This window comes from Odontesthes bonariensis, chromosome 20 (genome assembly GCF_027942865.1).
Source record: "Odontesthes bonariensis isolate fOdoBon6 chromosome 20, fOdoBon6.hap1, whole genome shotgun sequence".
Classification (NCBI taxonomy): Eukaryota; Metazoa; Chordata; class Actinopteri; order Atheriniformes; family Atherinopsidae; genus Odontesthes; species Odontesthes bonariensis.
This window is the reverse complement of record NC_134525.1, coordinates 22723593-22740224: the sequence shown is the minus strand read 5'-3', so window position 1 is coordinate 22740224 and position 16632 is coordinate 22723593. Positions and strand designations below refer to the sequence as shown.

The 16632-nt window shown below is 41.3% G+C and overlaps 1 protein-coding gene across 2 annotated transcripts; it reads left to right on the top strand.

The window, feature by feature from the left end:
* The first annotated feature begins 626 nt into the window (after positions 1-626).
* LOC142370165 (uncharacterized) lies at positions 627-10241 on the top strand. 2 transcript variants are annotated; one of them, XM_075452613.1, is made up of 11 exons: positions 627-698; positions 1054-1126; positions 2007-2288; positions 2407-2508; positions 2618-2733; positions 2853-2961; positions 4237-4364; positions 4446-5860; positions 5980-6093; positions 6171-6253; positions 7628-10241. In XM_075452613.1, exons 2-11 carry the CDS (start codon positions 1121-1123, stop codon positions 7940-7942), a joined length of 2670 nt encoding a protein of 889 aa, XP_075308728.1. In that variant the 5' UTR covers positions 627-698; positions 1054-1120; the 3' UTR covers positions 7943-10241. The 2 variants fall into 2 exon arrangements, with proteins under 2 accessions (XP_075308728.1, XP_075308727.1); XM_075452612.1 differs by having other exon boundaries at positions 647-965.
* The last annotated feature ends 6391 nt before the right edge of the window (positions 10242-16632 follow it).

Below are 16632 nucleotides of genomic sequence, written 5' to 3'. Positions count from 1 at the left end.
TATTTAAACCTACAAAAATGACCATTAGGAAAAAGTGTTCAAATTTCGCTACAACAAAGACATCAATTCAATGACACGGCCAGCAGACTGTATGATCTCAATCTGAGTTCAAATTTATGGAGGAAAATGAAAGAAAATGGTCTATGACAAGGCTCCATCCTGCAAGATGATCTGTTAATTGTTATACAAGAAAGTTTGAAACTGATTCTGAAAAATTCTATTTTTTTCCTCTTCTTGATTCAATTATTCAACTGCAAGATACTGTGCTTTTTTTTTGTAACAAATAAAAAAGCCGAATAAATATCATCCAGTAGTTGTGAATGCATATTTGTTTGCCTGGGGTTGTATTTCTTTTTTTTTTAGACGGTGCATATTCATGTTTTGTCTTTTTTCCAACACAGGGGTGGGAAAAAAGATAATGTTTGTGCAGTCACGTTAAAGTCAGTTTCTTTTATTTCACCAATTTCTAATAAGTATAAAATCCCAGTCCAGTTTCCAAGAAGACGGTTTCGATCAGGAAATTAAAAAAAAAAAAAAAAAAAGCTTAAAATAGGCGGTGTCAGCGTGCAGCATCCCCCCTCCCATTCTGCCTGCATTTGGTAGAGTCCAAGAAGGTGACGTAGGTCTCAAACACGGAAGTAGACGACAGCGTGATGCAGCTCTCTGACGGAAACATGTGAAGCACCAGAAGTCTGCAGGTCAGAGCCATAATACTCCCATGGTCAGAGCAGGTAACATGAAAATCACAACAGGGTGACCTGTGTTAAGATTACCTGTTGGAGCAGGTGTTTATCTGTAAGCGTCACTCCCACGTGCATGAGAGTTTGTTATCTTCTAACTGCAAGCCTTTAACAAAGACAAAAAAATCCTGACGAAAACAAAATGGCTTTATCAAACTTGTTCACGGGACTGCCAACCTTCGATGAAGACGTCAGGAGTCAGGATCGTTCAGGCGTCACATACCGGTGAACGATTTTAATTCAATGAACAGAAACACTTCTGTGTGAATTACCCCTGCTCCGCTGCTTCACACTCAAGTTTTGTGTTTTACAGGAACGAGTCTCCGGATGGTAGAAGAGGCAGAAAGAGGAAAACACAGGCTGGGCAGCCCGATTATTACATGAAGGTGAGCAGAACTTAACATTTAACACTTTAATCTGTGTGTTCTCCATCAGCGTCTGCTAGGTGCTTGAAATACGAAGCAGGTTCAACATTTCCAGGCCATACTGATCCGTCGCTTCACTTGTGAAAGAGATCCTGATCTCAATGAGCTTTTATCTGGTTAAATAAAGGTTAAAAATAAAATGAAAATAAACCCAAACAATTAAGATCTCACCAAGAGGTGTTAAATGCTGTTTATCTCAGTAAGTCAGAGTAAGGATCAAAATCTGCTATGTCATTAAAGCACGAGTAGATCTGATTGATTTGTGATTATGTATTTTATTGAATCAAAGTAATACAGATGTGTTCTTAAAGAATGTGAGAAGTTGAAGATGCCGAACACAGCAAGTAAAACTGTGAGGATCGTGTTCTTTGATTTCTCCAGTGCATTTGATACACTTCCGCCTGTTCCAAAAGATACAAGTGGATGCCTTCACAAACGATTGACTACCTGTCAAACAGTTTGTTAGACTTATGGTTTGTGAGTCTGAGAAGGTGATTGGAAAACCGACAAAAAAGGGAAAAAACAAGGAATGCCTGCAGCCGACAATGTGAATGTGTAATTTATATGCTGATAAATATTATGCATCATTAAAGCCTTTGTTCTTCATATTTATTTATTTTGTTTTGATCCTCAATTATTCAATATTACTCTGCAACAATATAATTCTCCTTTGACTGTTAAGAACATAGAATTATTTTCTATTCTGTAGATTAGATGGGCAGTTAAAAAGGATTATCAACAAGAAAATTCTGTTGTTTGGCTGCACAATATGAAGTTGTATAAATGCTGCAAATATCCAAATTTCCTTGAGATTTAATATCTATTCTTTACCTTTTGACAGAGGAGATGTCACCAGCCCCAGACCACCACAACTTATGGTGAAAACACCCAAGCCAACCGCTACCAAAGGCAGGGCAATGACGGTGAGCATAAAGGTCTTGGCCACACTAAAGAAATGACAAACAGCTATAAACCTGGCTGCAATGCCAGACACAGCAAAAGTCAGAAAAATAAATCTAAAAATGGAAAGAGGACGGAGAAACATCAGCAGTACACAGACCGAAGTAATTACAGAAATGGACCGGTGTCAAGAAAAGCTAGAACCCGTAGAGACGTCAATAAGGTAAGAAGGACCTGGCTGTCGGTGACAGGAGTCAAAATACACTTCTCTTTGAAAATGTAGTTCACTTAATAGATTAGAATGTCAATGTTGTAATCATTTTCCCACTCATGACGTTCAGGTGAAAACAAAATTCATGACTCAAGAGTTTAAGGAGCAGAATGGGTTGTTGGTGAACGGACGGTTAATTTGTCGACATTTCCTCCGGGGGCGATGCATCAAGGCAGGTTACATCAAAGCTCACAAGTTAACTTTATCTTCAAGGTGAAAGCCGTTCATTTTTTCATGAAATACTTTTCCTGAAAAAAAGCTTTTTCCCCTTTTCTGTCCAGGCTAATGACTGCCAACTGGATCACGTTCAGGGGCACAATGATCTCATCAAAGACGTCTGCAAATTTTACGTTCAAGGAGCATGCTCCAAAGGGGAGAGCTGCCCATACATGCACAATATCCTTTTGCTCAAATGCAAAAGTTGTGCCTTTTTTTCGGTTAGAAACTCAGTGTACTGGTAATTGTTTGAATCTGCAAGCGTTTGGATGTCAGATGTTTCCTTTACTGAGCTCCACAGTCATTTCCGTGCAAGTTTTTTCACAGAAAAGGAAAATGCTTTCAAGGAGAAGATTGCAAGTTTTCCCATGAGCCACTTGATGACGTCACTGAACAACTGTTGGATAAGGTGTGTACAGCACTGTGTCAAAGTGTTTATCCAGCCCTCGTGTCTTTTTCTTTCCTTCCAATCAGCCAGACTTTTCTGTAATATTTTAAAGTGGTCTTGAGCAATAATTCTCCAGGCTTTCTGAAGGTCTTTTAAAGTTTGTCTTTGGGTATTGGCCACCTATGAATCATTCAAGCAGAAAAAAGGCTCCTAACTCAAGGGATGAACCAGTGTTGTGTCGACACATAACAGACAACTTGGCAAAGAAGCAGTTTTAAACTGTATCTTTTGGCTCTTTGTTACTAGCAGCCTGTCACAGAGACACATCATTTGTTCCCATTTCTTTAGTTTCATCTATGAAAAACACCAAAGTTAACAGTTTGACAGACAGAAAATAGTATTTTTGCAGCAACAAGGTGATTCCCAAAGAGCTATTAGCTGAAAACTTGGCATATCTCAGCATGGTGTGCAGTGTGTCCTTAAAACATTTGAGGAAACTGGACAAGTGGAGGACAAAAGAAGAAGTGTCAGGCCTAAAGAACTATCTACAGCAGATGAACAGGATCTGAAAGTGATGTCCTTAAGAAAGAGGAAAAAATCCAGCAAAGACCTGACACAGGAGCTGAGAGATGCATCTGGACCTTCAGCTGATCCATCTGCTGTTGGCCCAAGCCTCATCAGAAATGGTCTCCATGGAAGAGTGGCTGTCAAGAAGCCGTTCTTAAGGAAGGGAAACAGGGAGAAAAGGCTGAGCTATGGCAAATGACACAAGAAGTGGACTGAAAATCAGTGGCAACAGGTCTGATGGAGGGATGAATCCTCCCCAGAGCCCGGACCTCAACATTACTGAAGCAGTGTGGGATCATGTTGGCAGAGAACGGAACAAAAGGCAGCCGACATCCAAAGAAGAGCTTTGGGATGTCCTTCAAGAAGCCTGGAGAACTCCTGAGGACTCCTTAAAGAAATGACAGAAAGCTTGTTTGAGAGGGTTCAGGCTGTGTTGGAGAATAAAGGTGCTCAGATCAAATATTCACTATAAAACTCCTTAAAATTGTTCAAACTCTGTTTCTCCCTTATATTCTGTATTTATGTTTATGTTTGGAAATGTTTTTAATAAGCCACTGCACTTATTTCCTGTTTTCTTTCTATACAAGGAAAAAGGGGTAGCTCAACACTTTTCCACACGACTTTTGTCTCTTCCACAGTGATGTGGAAGTGTAGTTGTGGAAACGTGGTCAAAATTTCCAACATTTATTGCTTTGTTGTTCAAGGGATATGATCATCTTTTCATTGCAGGTTTTAAAAATCGAAAATGATCGGCATGAACTTGCCAAAAAAACTAGTGAGGAGTCGTCCGTGAAAACAGAGGAGTCTGAAACCACAGAAACAAATGGGAACCCCGAAATAGTGATACATCCACTCAGGTATGCACATACAAACGTACCACTCCTGGCAGATGATTTAATAATCTAATCATTTGGAGATCTTTTATAACTTTTTTACAGGCCTAGCTTTTACAACTGCAGCGAGGCTGAGAAGGAAACGTCAACATGTCAGACGGAGGCATCGTCCGACGCCACAGATGTGCCCGTGTCAGACGCTGCCCAGCCTCCCAGCCCTCCATCAACCCCTCATAACCAAGAGGAGCCAGTTTGTTATTCAGTGGAAGCTGTGCTTGGACCTCAGCTGTCCAGACCTTTCCCCAGTTTCTTTACAACTCCCGGAACTAAAGAAACTACGTTTGGCCAAACATCTACCCCTCGCAGTGCACAAACTGTGTCCTATGCTCCAAAGATAACCTCAGAAGAAATCTCAGTCCCTTTATTTAGCTCGCAAAAACGAAATGGGAAGGTATCACTAAATAAAAGAGATGAAGTGAGCATATCCAAGCAACGAATGTACAAGAGCTTGCCATCCCTCCGAGTGAGCACCGGCCTGACTTCAAAGACTTACGCTGACCATTATCTTAATTCTGGAGATCATAAGAAACTAGATGCAGATATGTCAGAATGCCAGGAAGATGTTGAAATAACTTCGCATAAAGTCAAACCAGAGAAGTCTGCATCCTCTGAAAGCAAAGGAGATGAAACGCTCACAAGTCAGACATTACCTACCAAACTGAAGCCACATCTTTGTTGTCCGACATTTGATTCACAGTCTTTCAGAAAGCCTTTCCCTCCATCCTTGGCTTTCAAGGAGTTGAAAGGCAGAGCTGCTGGTCCTATTGAACGTGTGAGTGGCTCTATTAAGACAAAAGACTCTGGAAACGCTGCTGCGTTTCATCGTTTTGCAGCAAAACAATTCAGTGAGATCCACCAAAGCTCTAAGAAAAGACAATCTAATATCAAACCGAGCACACTGGAGTCTTATTCATCTGACGTCACCCCAGAGGCCCGCAGTAAAATGTCAAGTCATAGTGATCTTTCAGTTGGATGTAATAAGACCCTTTCTGCCAGCCTTCTCAATGATAGTGTGACGCCAGCATCTGACTCCGTGACAGCTCCAGCTTCTCCTCAAGCCGTGATCAAGTCTGAAGATGTGACCAGAAAGAAAACCTCTGCCACATCCTTCCTCAGCCTTTTTGCAACCCCTCTCGTTGAGACTCCTGCCTCTTTCCAGTGCTTGCCTTCTCAAACGGCTCACCCTACAACTCCTCCCTGCAGTCAGCAGTCAGTTGAGAACACATCCTCGATCCGCAAACAAAGAGCTCCTGGTTTAAAGTCTCCTGTCCCACGCCCGGTCAGAAAAAATGCCAATCAAACTTCTCACAGGCTGGAATCTCCTAAATTGTCCCTTAAGAATGAGAATGATCCTGAAAAGCATCTGGTGACTCCAGTTTGCAGCCTCATGTCCGATTGTCCCAGTGATCCATCTACAATTCAGACTGTGCAGCAGCTGCCAGACATTACATCCTCCAGAGGTGAGGACGTGATGCACTTTCATTCATATGCTGATGCCAGTTGTTGGCATTAGACCATGTAATTATGCTGCTGAAATGTGCTAAATGTGCTATCTGTTAAAGCTGTGTTCATCTTGTAGACTCTGCTGTAGAAACCTCTTCAAATTCATTTCTGAAAACCCTCTTTCTGAGTCTGAAGCCGTACAAAGAGGATGGAGATCAACAGCACCGTAGTCAGAGCATCGTCCACTCAGGTAGTGTTTATTCACAGTCAATAAAACGCTTCATCCCTGTAGAATTTAACACATTTCTGTAATTGTTTGGATTTTAGAGAGTGAAAAGAAGAGCGGTGCGGGCTGTGCGTTGGAGCCTCAGCAGAAGAGTGAAAGAGATGATGGAGATAAAAAGAACATGGTAGGTATTTTACTACTATAAATACTTGATTAGCGGGCTGTTAGTGAGAGTGTTCGTGACAAAATGTACAGATCAGGCCACAGCATCAAAACCACGTACAGGTGAAGCTCAAAGCATTCCATTGTTACAATGAGTTGGATTTACATGTCAGCAAAGAAGCTGATGTGTTGGAGGAAAAGAAGTGGAGCAGTGTAAAGATCTGAGTGACTTTGACAAAGAACAGCTGATGAACAGATGACAGGGTCGTGAGCTCATCTTCTGGTGCTGTCTAGCTCTTCATACTTGACTCTTTCTTGGGTGTGATGGTCACTGGTTCTTGTTCTGGGAGATTGCTGTGCTCAGCTCTCGGATCCACAAGTCACGGAGCACTGCTTTAGCAAAGGATTAGCTTTGCATTCTCCATAACTCCAAACAGCTTGTAGTTTGCTCAGAAAGAGGGAGGGCTTTCTTTGGGGGAAGCCTCCTCCTGACAAGGATCGGGCTAAATTGTCTTCTGATTCCTGGAGGTTGACTCGTAAAAATGCACGACTGCAAATGTCGGCTAAAAAGCTACAACAGCTAAACAAGGAAACATTTTGAGAAAAATGCCACATGAGATCCAGACATGCGTGTTCGAGTCAGAATTAGATCCTGAACAACATCAAAGTGAGCAGCACGAAGAATCGACATAACGAAGATCACAGCAGGACTTCTCTGTTTGGTAAATCTGCTCATAACCGTTTTATTTGAGTAACTCCATGTTTCTAAGCTGTTATAGAAGCAACGAATAGAAACGCTCAGTCGTCTTTTGGATAAATTTCTTAACACATAGTATCGCCAGCCCCTTTAGCTTCCTTTTCACTCAGTATCGCCAAGATGTTTGGACTTAAATCCTTTCATAAGTCTAATGCCAACACAGCACAGACACTTGAAACGGCTTCCCTCACTGTTCAGATTCGTGGCTTTTAGTTGGAACAGCCTCAACTTTCAGTTTCAGTCTCCCTGCAAAGTCAGTGTTGTTAATGAAGGGTATTGCACAATTCCAAAGCTTATTCCTGGCTGTTGTTGGCAGGAAAAGCAAACCACATCCACTGATTCAAGATTTCTGAGTCTTTAGGGAAGCTGAAGGGGGTGAGCTTGCCCTCCCAACCAAAGATCAGCGGAAGTTATCGCATTGTTTTCAACAAGATAACTTCCACTTTTAAAATGTGCGAGCTTTTGCAGATAAAATGAGTTCCTTCTGTATAAAAATACAAAAACATGCCTTTTTTTTTAGCTTTGGGTGACGTTTAAAGCAACAATGCATCATTTCAACTGCGGATAAGCCAGAAAACATGGAAAAACATGAAATGGGAAGTTTAATCACATCTCTTGTTTTTCTGTTCTGCTCCTCAGAGTCCAGTTTCCCTCAGACGTTGCTCTGAGACAGCAGCTGAACACTCAGCAGAGCACCGGCCCTCCTCTCAGATTCCTAAGAGCTCCTCCGTGGCAGCTGGGGCTCTGACCGTCGGCGGTCCAGGTCTGACCCAGTCTTCAGGGAGAAACTCTGGAACACACACCTTCCCATTCAAACGGGTGACGCCACTGATGCAGCATCACACGCGACCGAGAGCAAAGCACGCCTCAGAGGAAGGAGGAAATGTGGCCCTGACTCCATTTAAGGACCTTTTTAAGACTTTAGACACCTCAGTTTTCCACCTGGGGCATTAATTTACTGAGTTAAACCACAATAATCAACTTTAATGCTTTTTTTCTTTATGGAAACTGAGTGTGTTCTTCCTTTTGATTCCTGCAGTATTTCACCTTGTCTTCTGGTAGCCATGTTATACAAGAAACTCGTGTAAATTTTTTTATTTAAAATCTGCAGAGTTCCTATTCATGTTTTTTTTTTTTTTCTTTTAGGACAGAAATGCCTTCTTTTCAGTCCATTCATGAACATTTGTGCAATAACATACTGAAAAAGTATTTTTTGTATATGTTCATTAAGAAATATGTGAAATAAAATCATGTAGGATTTTTCTACTTTGCTGCTGGTTGAATTAAGGCAAGGCAAGGCAAATATAGCGCATTTCATACCACAGGCAACTCAATGTGCTTTACATAAAGACAAGGCATTTAAAAGAACAGCATAAAGCAGCAATTTAAAGAAAAAAAAATAGAATAAAAATTAAACGCAATCAAAGAAGAGGGGGAGAAGAAAGATATAAACTCAACCATAAGCACACCGAAAGAGAAATGTTTTTAACCTGGATTTAAAGTGCTTACAGTTGGGACTGATTTCAGTTCTGCTGGTAGTTTGTTCCAGTTGTGTGCAGCATAACAGCTAAAAGCTGCTTCATCGTGTCTAGTTTGAACTCTGGGCTCCACTATCTGACCTGAGTCAGCAGATCTCAGAGCTCTACTGGGTTTATACTCTCCTAGCATGTCATTCATGTATTCTGGACCTAAACCATTCGGTGATTTGTAGACGAGCAGCAGAGCTTTAAAATCTATTCTGTATGAAAGCCTTAATTCTGGATATGTTCTTAAGTTGATAAAAGGCTGATTTGGTGACTGATTTGATATGATAGTTGAAGGTCAGGTCTGAGTCTATCAGCACGCCGGTTCCGGACTTGGTCTTTAGTTTCTAGAGACAGTGACTCAAGATGTTTACTGACAGCAAACCTCTTCTCTTTGTTGCCAAACACAATGACCTCAGTTTTTTCTTGATTTAACTGAAGGAAATTTTGGTTCATCCACTTTTTGATTTGCTCTAAGCAGTCGCACAATGACTCTATAGGACTGCAGTCATCTGGAGACAGTGCGAGATATATCTGTGTGTCATCTGAATAGCTGTGGTAGTTGACTTTAGAGTTCTTCAGAATTTGACCCAGAGGCACCATGTATAGAGTGAACAGAAGGGGTCCAAGAACTGACCCTTGAGGAACTCCACATGTCATAGCCACTCGATCAGATTGATTACTTCCAATAGTCACAAAATAACTCCGCTCCTCCAAGTAGGACCTGAACCATTCTAGGACTGTCCCGCTGAGTCCTGCCCAGGTTTCCAACCTGTTCAGCAGTATACTGTGATCCACAGTGTCAAATGCAGCACTGAGATCCAACAATACCAGAACTGACACCTTGCCTGAGTTAGTGTTCAACCTTATGTCATTTAACACTTTAATAAGAGCCGTTTCTGTACTGTGGTGAGGTCGGAAGCCTGACTGAAATTTGTCAAGGAGTCCACTGGAGTTCAAGAAGTTACTGAGTTGATTAAAAACCACTTTCTCAACAATCTTGGCTATAAAAGGAAGATTTGAGATGGGTCTGTAGTTGGTTAAAATGGAAGCATCCAATGTTGTCTTTTTTAGGAGTGGCTTGATGGCAGCTACTTTTATGGTTTAGGAAACGTGCCTGGTTTAAGTGACCAGTTTATTATTTGCTGCAAATCTGTTTGGACAGAGCTTACAATAGATTTAAAGAAGTCAGAAGGCATTGTGTCAAGACAGGATGTCGATGGTTTAAGATGCTGGACTGTTTCTTCGATGTTTTTTTGGTCAACTGTATTGAATTCTGACATCATAGTTGATTGATTCCTAGGTGGTTTTAAGGATTGCGTCATTTTATTATTTTGCTCATTTATGTTGATATTTAGCCTTATAGATTTGATTTTTTTCATTGAAAAAACAAGCAAATTCATTGCGTTTTTCTGTGGAACAGAGTTCTGAAACTATCTGTTTTGGGGGGGTTGTCAGCTTATTAACCATAGCAAACAGAGCACGAGTGTTGTTGATGTTCTTATTAATCATTTCAGATAAGTGTTGCTGTCTAGCCCGGAGTAACCCGTGGTTAAAATTACAAAGACTTTGTTTGTAGAGGTCATGGTGAATTTGAAGTTTAGTTTTTCGCCATTTACGCTCTGCTTTCCTGCATTCTGTTTTCAAAACAAAAGTTATTCTATTTTTTTCAGTTTTCCACTGTTACTGGAAAATTCTTCCTGATTTTGTTTTCAGTGTATATTGAGTGTTTGAAGTGATTTATTTATTTTTTTCTTCCATTTTAATAAAGTGTTCAGTTCCTGTACAGCAGAAACGACAATAAAAGCTTCTCATAAAGTGAATAAAAAGATGCAGACAGAACGCAGTTATTGTTGTCCTAGCAAGACTTTAGAAGTCACCCCCCAAACTGCAAGAGCCACTTACCTTTTGAGATGTAGCACAACCAGTTAGGAGACGTCTGTCACCCCCCTTTTGATGTGACTTCATGTATTATTATGTAAGCTAATGTGAAAGCTGTTCATCATTGCAATTAAAGCAGCAAGCAAGTCTTCATTGCACAGGCATGGAAATAGTAAACATAATTGTAGTGCTTAAGCTACACTTTCAAGTCAGGACTATTCCATCATCTTACTCGGAACAGAAACTCTTTTCGAGAGGGTTAAGACCTTCATAAGTCACTGATTATAACTCTGCAAATAAGCACATTTAGAAAATAATTGTGATGCGTTAGCAAAACCTTCTATTTCAGGAGTATTAATCAAGATTCTAGAAATAGAGACTCTTTTCTAGTAAGTTTAAAACCTTCCTTACTCAACTGATAATAACTCCACAAATGAACACATTTCTTAATAGATTATATGTAGAAAATAATAATTTGCTATATGTATTGTGTGTATGTGGCCCCGAACCCATCGTCTGTGTGGACTCTTTGTTCATTATGGCCTAAAACCTAAAACATTGCATACGGCCATTAACATTACCAGCAGGCTCGTCCACCGTTTGCAGTGAATAGGAGCGAAAACCCGATGGCTGAACCGGGAAAAATTCATCTATGGCCCCATTTCCGTTTAGCGACCGACCAACTTATTACCGTTCAAAGTCTAAGGTCCCGCTCCAAACAGCCGAGTCACCCCACTGGCAATTGACATTCTAAAAATGATTCATTATCAGCCTTTAAGAGGAATCAGCTAAACACTTTAAAAAGTGAAACACAACAAATATAAATTTAACCAATGCTCGACTATATGAGTATATTAGCCTCTTGAACAATTATGATTAACTTTTCTTTTAGATTATATATCTTTCTTAGATGACCACATGACGAGTCGTGGGGTCTCTTGTGGTCCAATCCTGTCGGTGCTCTGTTTTCCTCTTGGCTGAACGTCTGTTCAGTATTCTGATCCGGAACTAATCTTGGAAGGAGAGGTCACCAGTACATCGCTTCCTTGAGGGATATTCAGCATCCCCTCCCTAACTAATTTTCTTTTGGGATAATTTCGTTTTGTAGTTCTCCACCATCATCTTGGCATGATGGGCAAGGCCTCCCAGAACTCAAGCTTATGAGTCCTCCGGCCATACGTCCTGTAGTGGTTCTGAATCTGTGGAATAATATTAGCAAATCTCGCAGCGGAGTAGTGCAAAATGTCATTTGCACTGTATTTCTATACTTGGGGCATCTCTCTTTGAAAGGTTCAATTTTAATGCCCAATTCATTTTATTTTTATATTTTTTACATTTTATATTTTATTTTTCATATGGAACTCAAATCAAAACAAAACCAAAATAAAGAAAATAAATGAAAATAAAAATAAAAAATCATAAAACAAACATAAACCAAAACAAAACAACTGGCCAGTTGGTAAAACCCTTGGTTTTGGAAGTAGAATAGTCATCAACCTGCTGTGCAGCCTTAATGAGAAATTCAGTGTCATCTCCTTATTGTGCTGTGAAAAAAAATTCAAATTATCTAGTGAACAAATCATCACGATCAACATCAGCCCAGTTGGTATGATCCTTGTTTTTAGGACAACACCAGAATTCTCACCAAGTTGCTGTCCAGCATTCATGAGATTAGAATCAGAATCAGAATCGGAATAACTTTATTAATCCCTTGCGGGAAATTCTTTTGTTGCAGTGCTCTTATTTACAGGAAAATAAAGATTAATAAGAATAAGATAGGGAAAAAAATAAAATAAAAATAAAATAAGAATAAAAATATCGATATGTACAAAAATAGAATAAACAATAAACAGTATTTACAATGCTACTCAGTAGCTAATTATTATTGTTATGACGAGGTGATGGGTTATTGCACATGGTGAAGTGATGTCAGAGACTGGAATTATACAGTTTGATGGCCACAGGCAGGAATGACTTCCTGTGGCGCTCTGTGGTGCAGCGTGGTACAATCAGTCTCTGGCTGAAGGTGCTTCTGTGGCTGACCAACACATTATGAAGAGGATGTGCAGGATTGTCCAGCATGGATTTGATCCTGGACAGCATCCTTCCGTCTGACACTGCTGTCAGAGAGTCCAGCTCCTCTCCGACAACGTGGCTGGCTTTGCGGATGAGTTTGTTCAGTCTGTTGGCGTCCTTCACCTTCAGTCTGCTGCCCCAGCATGCAATAGCGTAGAGGATGGCACTGGCCGTACACAGATAGTTCAGGATCAGCATTAAGTTTTTTCCGGTTCTAATTGAATCAGAAACACCTCATTTGGTACCAACGGTGTGACATCAGAGCTGTTCCTAACCATAACATGATACCATAACATGTTTCCATACAGATATTAAAAGCCTAGTTTAATTTTATTTCTTTATTTATCCTAATTCATCCTTTATTTTTCTTTGAGGATCACGTTGTGGTCCCTTTTTCCAGTATGTGTGGTGTGTGTGTGTGTGTGTGTGTGTGTGTGCGTGGCTTTATATGCGAGTGTGCATGTGTCTGTATGTGGCCTTGGGTTTCACTGCTTCATTCGGTTTGAAATATTGTCTTGGATGAGAAGTGCTATATAAATAACGTCTGATTGATTGATCGATTTAGTGTAGTAGATTAAAAACTTTCTGGTCATCTCTAATGGAACGTCTTCCGATGACCCAAAACACCTAATTACAGAACATTTCATTCATCCCATTCATAGCCTTTTTCTTTCAACCATCACGCCACCTATTGGCGTCCTTCTCCTTCTCCCTCAGGTAGCCCTTGTCCCCCAAGCCGTTAGTGCCCCCTTTGGGAACTCCCCCTTTGGGAACTCCTCAGCCCCCACTCACCATGGCTGTCGCTTGGCAACCGAGCCTTTTTCCCACATTAAAGCTGCAGTCTGCAAGATTTGTTGTTGTCATACGTAAAGTCCTACTTTTTGGCATTTTAAGAGTTTACATGATCTATCAGAACGCTTGAAGTTGAAAACGGTGACCTCCGTAGTCGCAAAATGCAAGAAATGCTTATTTTTTAACTGAAAAATAAAAAGTTATTCAACTTCCTGTCTCGCCCCTTCAAAACACATGAGAACTCGTGCACGTAGACGTTCACGCCAGATTTGCGTACACGACTCCTCATTCATCAACTCACCTGTCATTTGCGATCATGGAAGACACAGTGGCCCTCATTTATCAAACTTGCGTAAGACGAAAAACATGCGTAGGTCGTGTGTACGTTCTTTTCTGCGCAAAGGTTGGCATTTATCAAATCCATCGTGAGCGCAGGAAAGATGAAATCGCCACGACAGGTCTGAAGCAGTGTACGCACTTTTCCATTTTGACTTGCGGTGACTGCAATAGCATACATAAACAGCAGCGTCACTAGTGTGTGCCTCATGAGTCGCAACAAATCCCTAGGTTAAAATTACAGACTTATCACTTCAAAGAAGGCCCATGTTTTATTTGACTTCAACATAAATATAAATGTAAGGTTCAGAAGTTAATATAATTTATATTTGAATTAATGTACTAAAATGCAGTTATAAGGTTATACGTTTTATAGTTAACTATTTACATATTCATGTTACACAGTTATTATTAATATATTTACATGATTAAATATTTACAATTGCATCTTTAAATCAGTTAAGATAGTCTGTGGAATCTGCTTTTCTGATTCTTTCCTTTTTACCTCAGGTTAGGTCCTAGCTTCTGATTGGTTAGTTCAGGCACATGAAAACTGTGAAGGAGGAAGTGTTGTTGTTGTGAAGTGTGGACCCAGATTAAAAGTGCTGCTTGAGAAAGTTATCTGTCTCCATCCTGCTGTTTCCTCTCCTCAAGAGTGATCCAACCACCACATATCGAACCCTCACGTTACATTTGGTGGCAGCGTGGTGTTATTTTGGTGGTTTTTGCGCATTTGGTGAGTTTTATTCCCCTGAACTGTGGATGAAGTCACTTCTGTGCCATCTGGATTTTTTTTTACACTCTTGGAAGGCAGCAGATTAACTGAAAGTTTGGAGATACTAAGGACTTTTGCAGTATTTTTCTTTTTCTCTACTTTCCATGCTTTTTGTGATTTTTTTGAACTGGACATTTTGTCACCATGTCGGATAATGAAAGTGAAGCTGGGCTGCAGTCTTCTCCCTCTCCACGCCGACTGGATGCTACAACAACAGGTGCTGCCTCCCTAGCCATGCGTTCTGTCTCCAGTTCCCTGAAAATTGATCTTCCAACTGCTTTTAAAGGAGATGGGACTGAATCTTTCACAAGTTGGTCTCGACGCTTTGAAGTGGCAGTGCAAGCTATGAGTTCAACTGATACGGATTTGTCTACAGTGATGGCCTCCATCCTTCCTACTCGCCTAACTGATGCTGCATTTCTGTATTGGGACAGCCTTCCTACTTCAACCCAGAGGGACTATGATTCAGTGAAAGAAAAACTCAGAAATGTTTTTGGACCAAAGTACTCCCTACCATTCTTTCAGACTCATGTCAATGCTCGACCTCGTAAACCAGGTGAGAGTTTGGATGTGTACAGTGCAGACATCACTCGTCTTGTACTTGAAGCTTTTCCCGACTATGACCGTAATGCAATAGAGGGTGAAAAATTTCGCCGCTTTGTTGCTGGCTTAGACCCAAACTTACAGTCTAAAATTCATGAGATGGGTGCTGAGGATCTTGGCGACGCCGTGCGTATCGCCAGCCGCTGTGAGAGAGCACGTGCAGCGCTCCAACTGACAACAGTGACATCTCCACACACTCAACCTTCAGAACAGGTAGCTATGGTTCGTCCTAGACCTCCTGATGACAAGCTTCTACATGCAGTTGAGCAGCTGACTCTTACCGTCAACAGCTTAAAAAGTGAAGTACAGCAGTTACGAGAGGAGCACGGTTACTTGGCTAAGCGTGTTGACTCCAAGCCTGGCAGATTTTCCTCCAATGATGCTCGATGCAGTGCACGCAGTGTCTCTCCACAACCCTTCCATAACAGACACCACAGAGACTGTTACTCACCTGAGCAGTATTATCGTCGTGATTCAGAGTCCTGCTTTGAACGTCGTCCTCCTTCCCCTGTTCATCAGAGAAACCGTGAGTGGCATGACAATGACAAACGTGATCGGCACTACTCTCCATCACGCCAATCCTATCGCTACTCCAGATATGGTCGCCACGACAATGATGACACAAACAGATACAGACGCAGTCCTAGTCCTGCTCCACAGAGAAACAGAGATGGAAGTCCACACACTAGTGGCAGGGTTCACTTCCAGTCTCCTGAAAGACAACCGCACTCTGGCTCTAACCGACAGGGAAACTTTCATTAGCTGCTGTTGAGGGGCAAACATCAGCTACGGTCCCACAGCCCCAGAATGATTCTACAGAGTTAATGCCTGACAATAATGACTCACAATCTGATGGCTCTGTTTCTTCTTCTATTTTAGCTATTGTTGAAGGCATTGAAGTGTGCACTTTAATTGACTCTGGTTCTTTTGTCTCCATTGTGAGCGAAGATTTTCGGAATTCTCACCCAGCATTAAAGAAACGTCCCATGACACCGTCCTCTCTGCCAGCTCGCTCAGTCAATGGTCAGCGCCTGGACATCTTAGGCAAGTTGACGATTGGGATCAGACTTGGAAAGCAGATATGGCAACAGGACTTTGAAGTTCTCAGAGGTGCTTACCAGCCAGTCATTCTTGGTTTTGATTTTCTGCTGAAACACCATGCCCTCCTTGATATCAAAAACAAAGTACTGCAACTTTGGGACATGAAAATTCCTCTACTGCCCAAAGGTCATGAAGTGGCTGCCTGCTGTAATGTGTCTGTGTTAGCGCCTACTAAGATTCCAGCCATGAGTGAAACCCTCATCACAGCCTGTGTGTCAGCAGCTACACCTGCTTCCCCCATGCCAACTGATTACTATGGTGTTCTCATGCCTAATCCATCCTGTGACCTTATCGTGGCACACTCTCTCAGTGAGGTTCAAAATGGCACAACTATTGTTCGAGTCTTAAATCCCTCCAAAGATGACATTGAGCTGCATGCTGGACAACACCTTGGTGAGTTTCATTCCGCTTCATCTGTTGACATCATATCAGCTGAAGACACGTGCTGTGCAACCTCACCTGTACATGATGTTGCTCCACTTATACAGATGAATGAAAGCAATCTGTCACCTTCCCAAGTTCAGTCTCTGAAATCACTGCTTCGGAAATACTCAGCA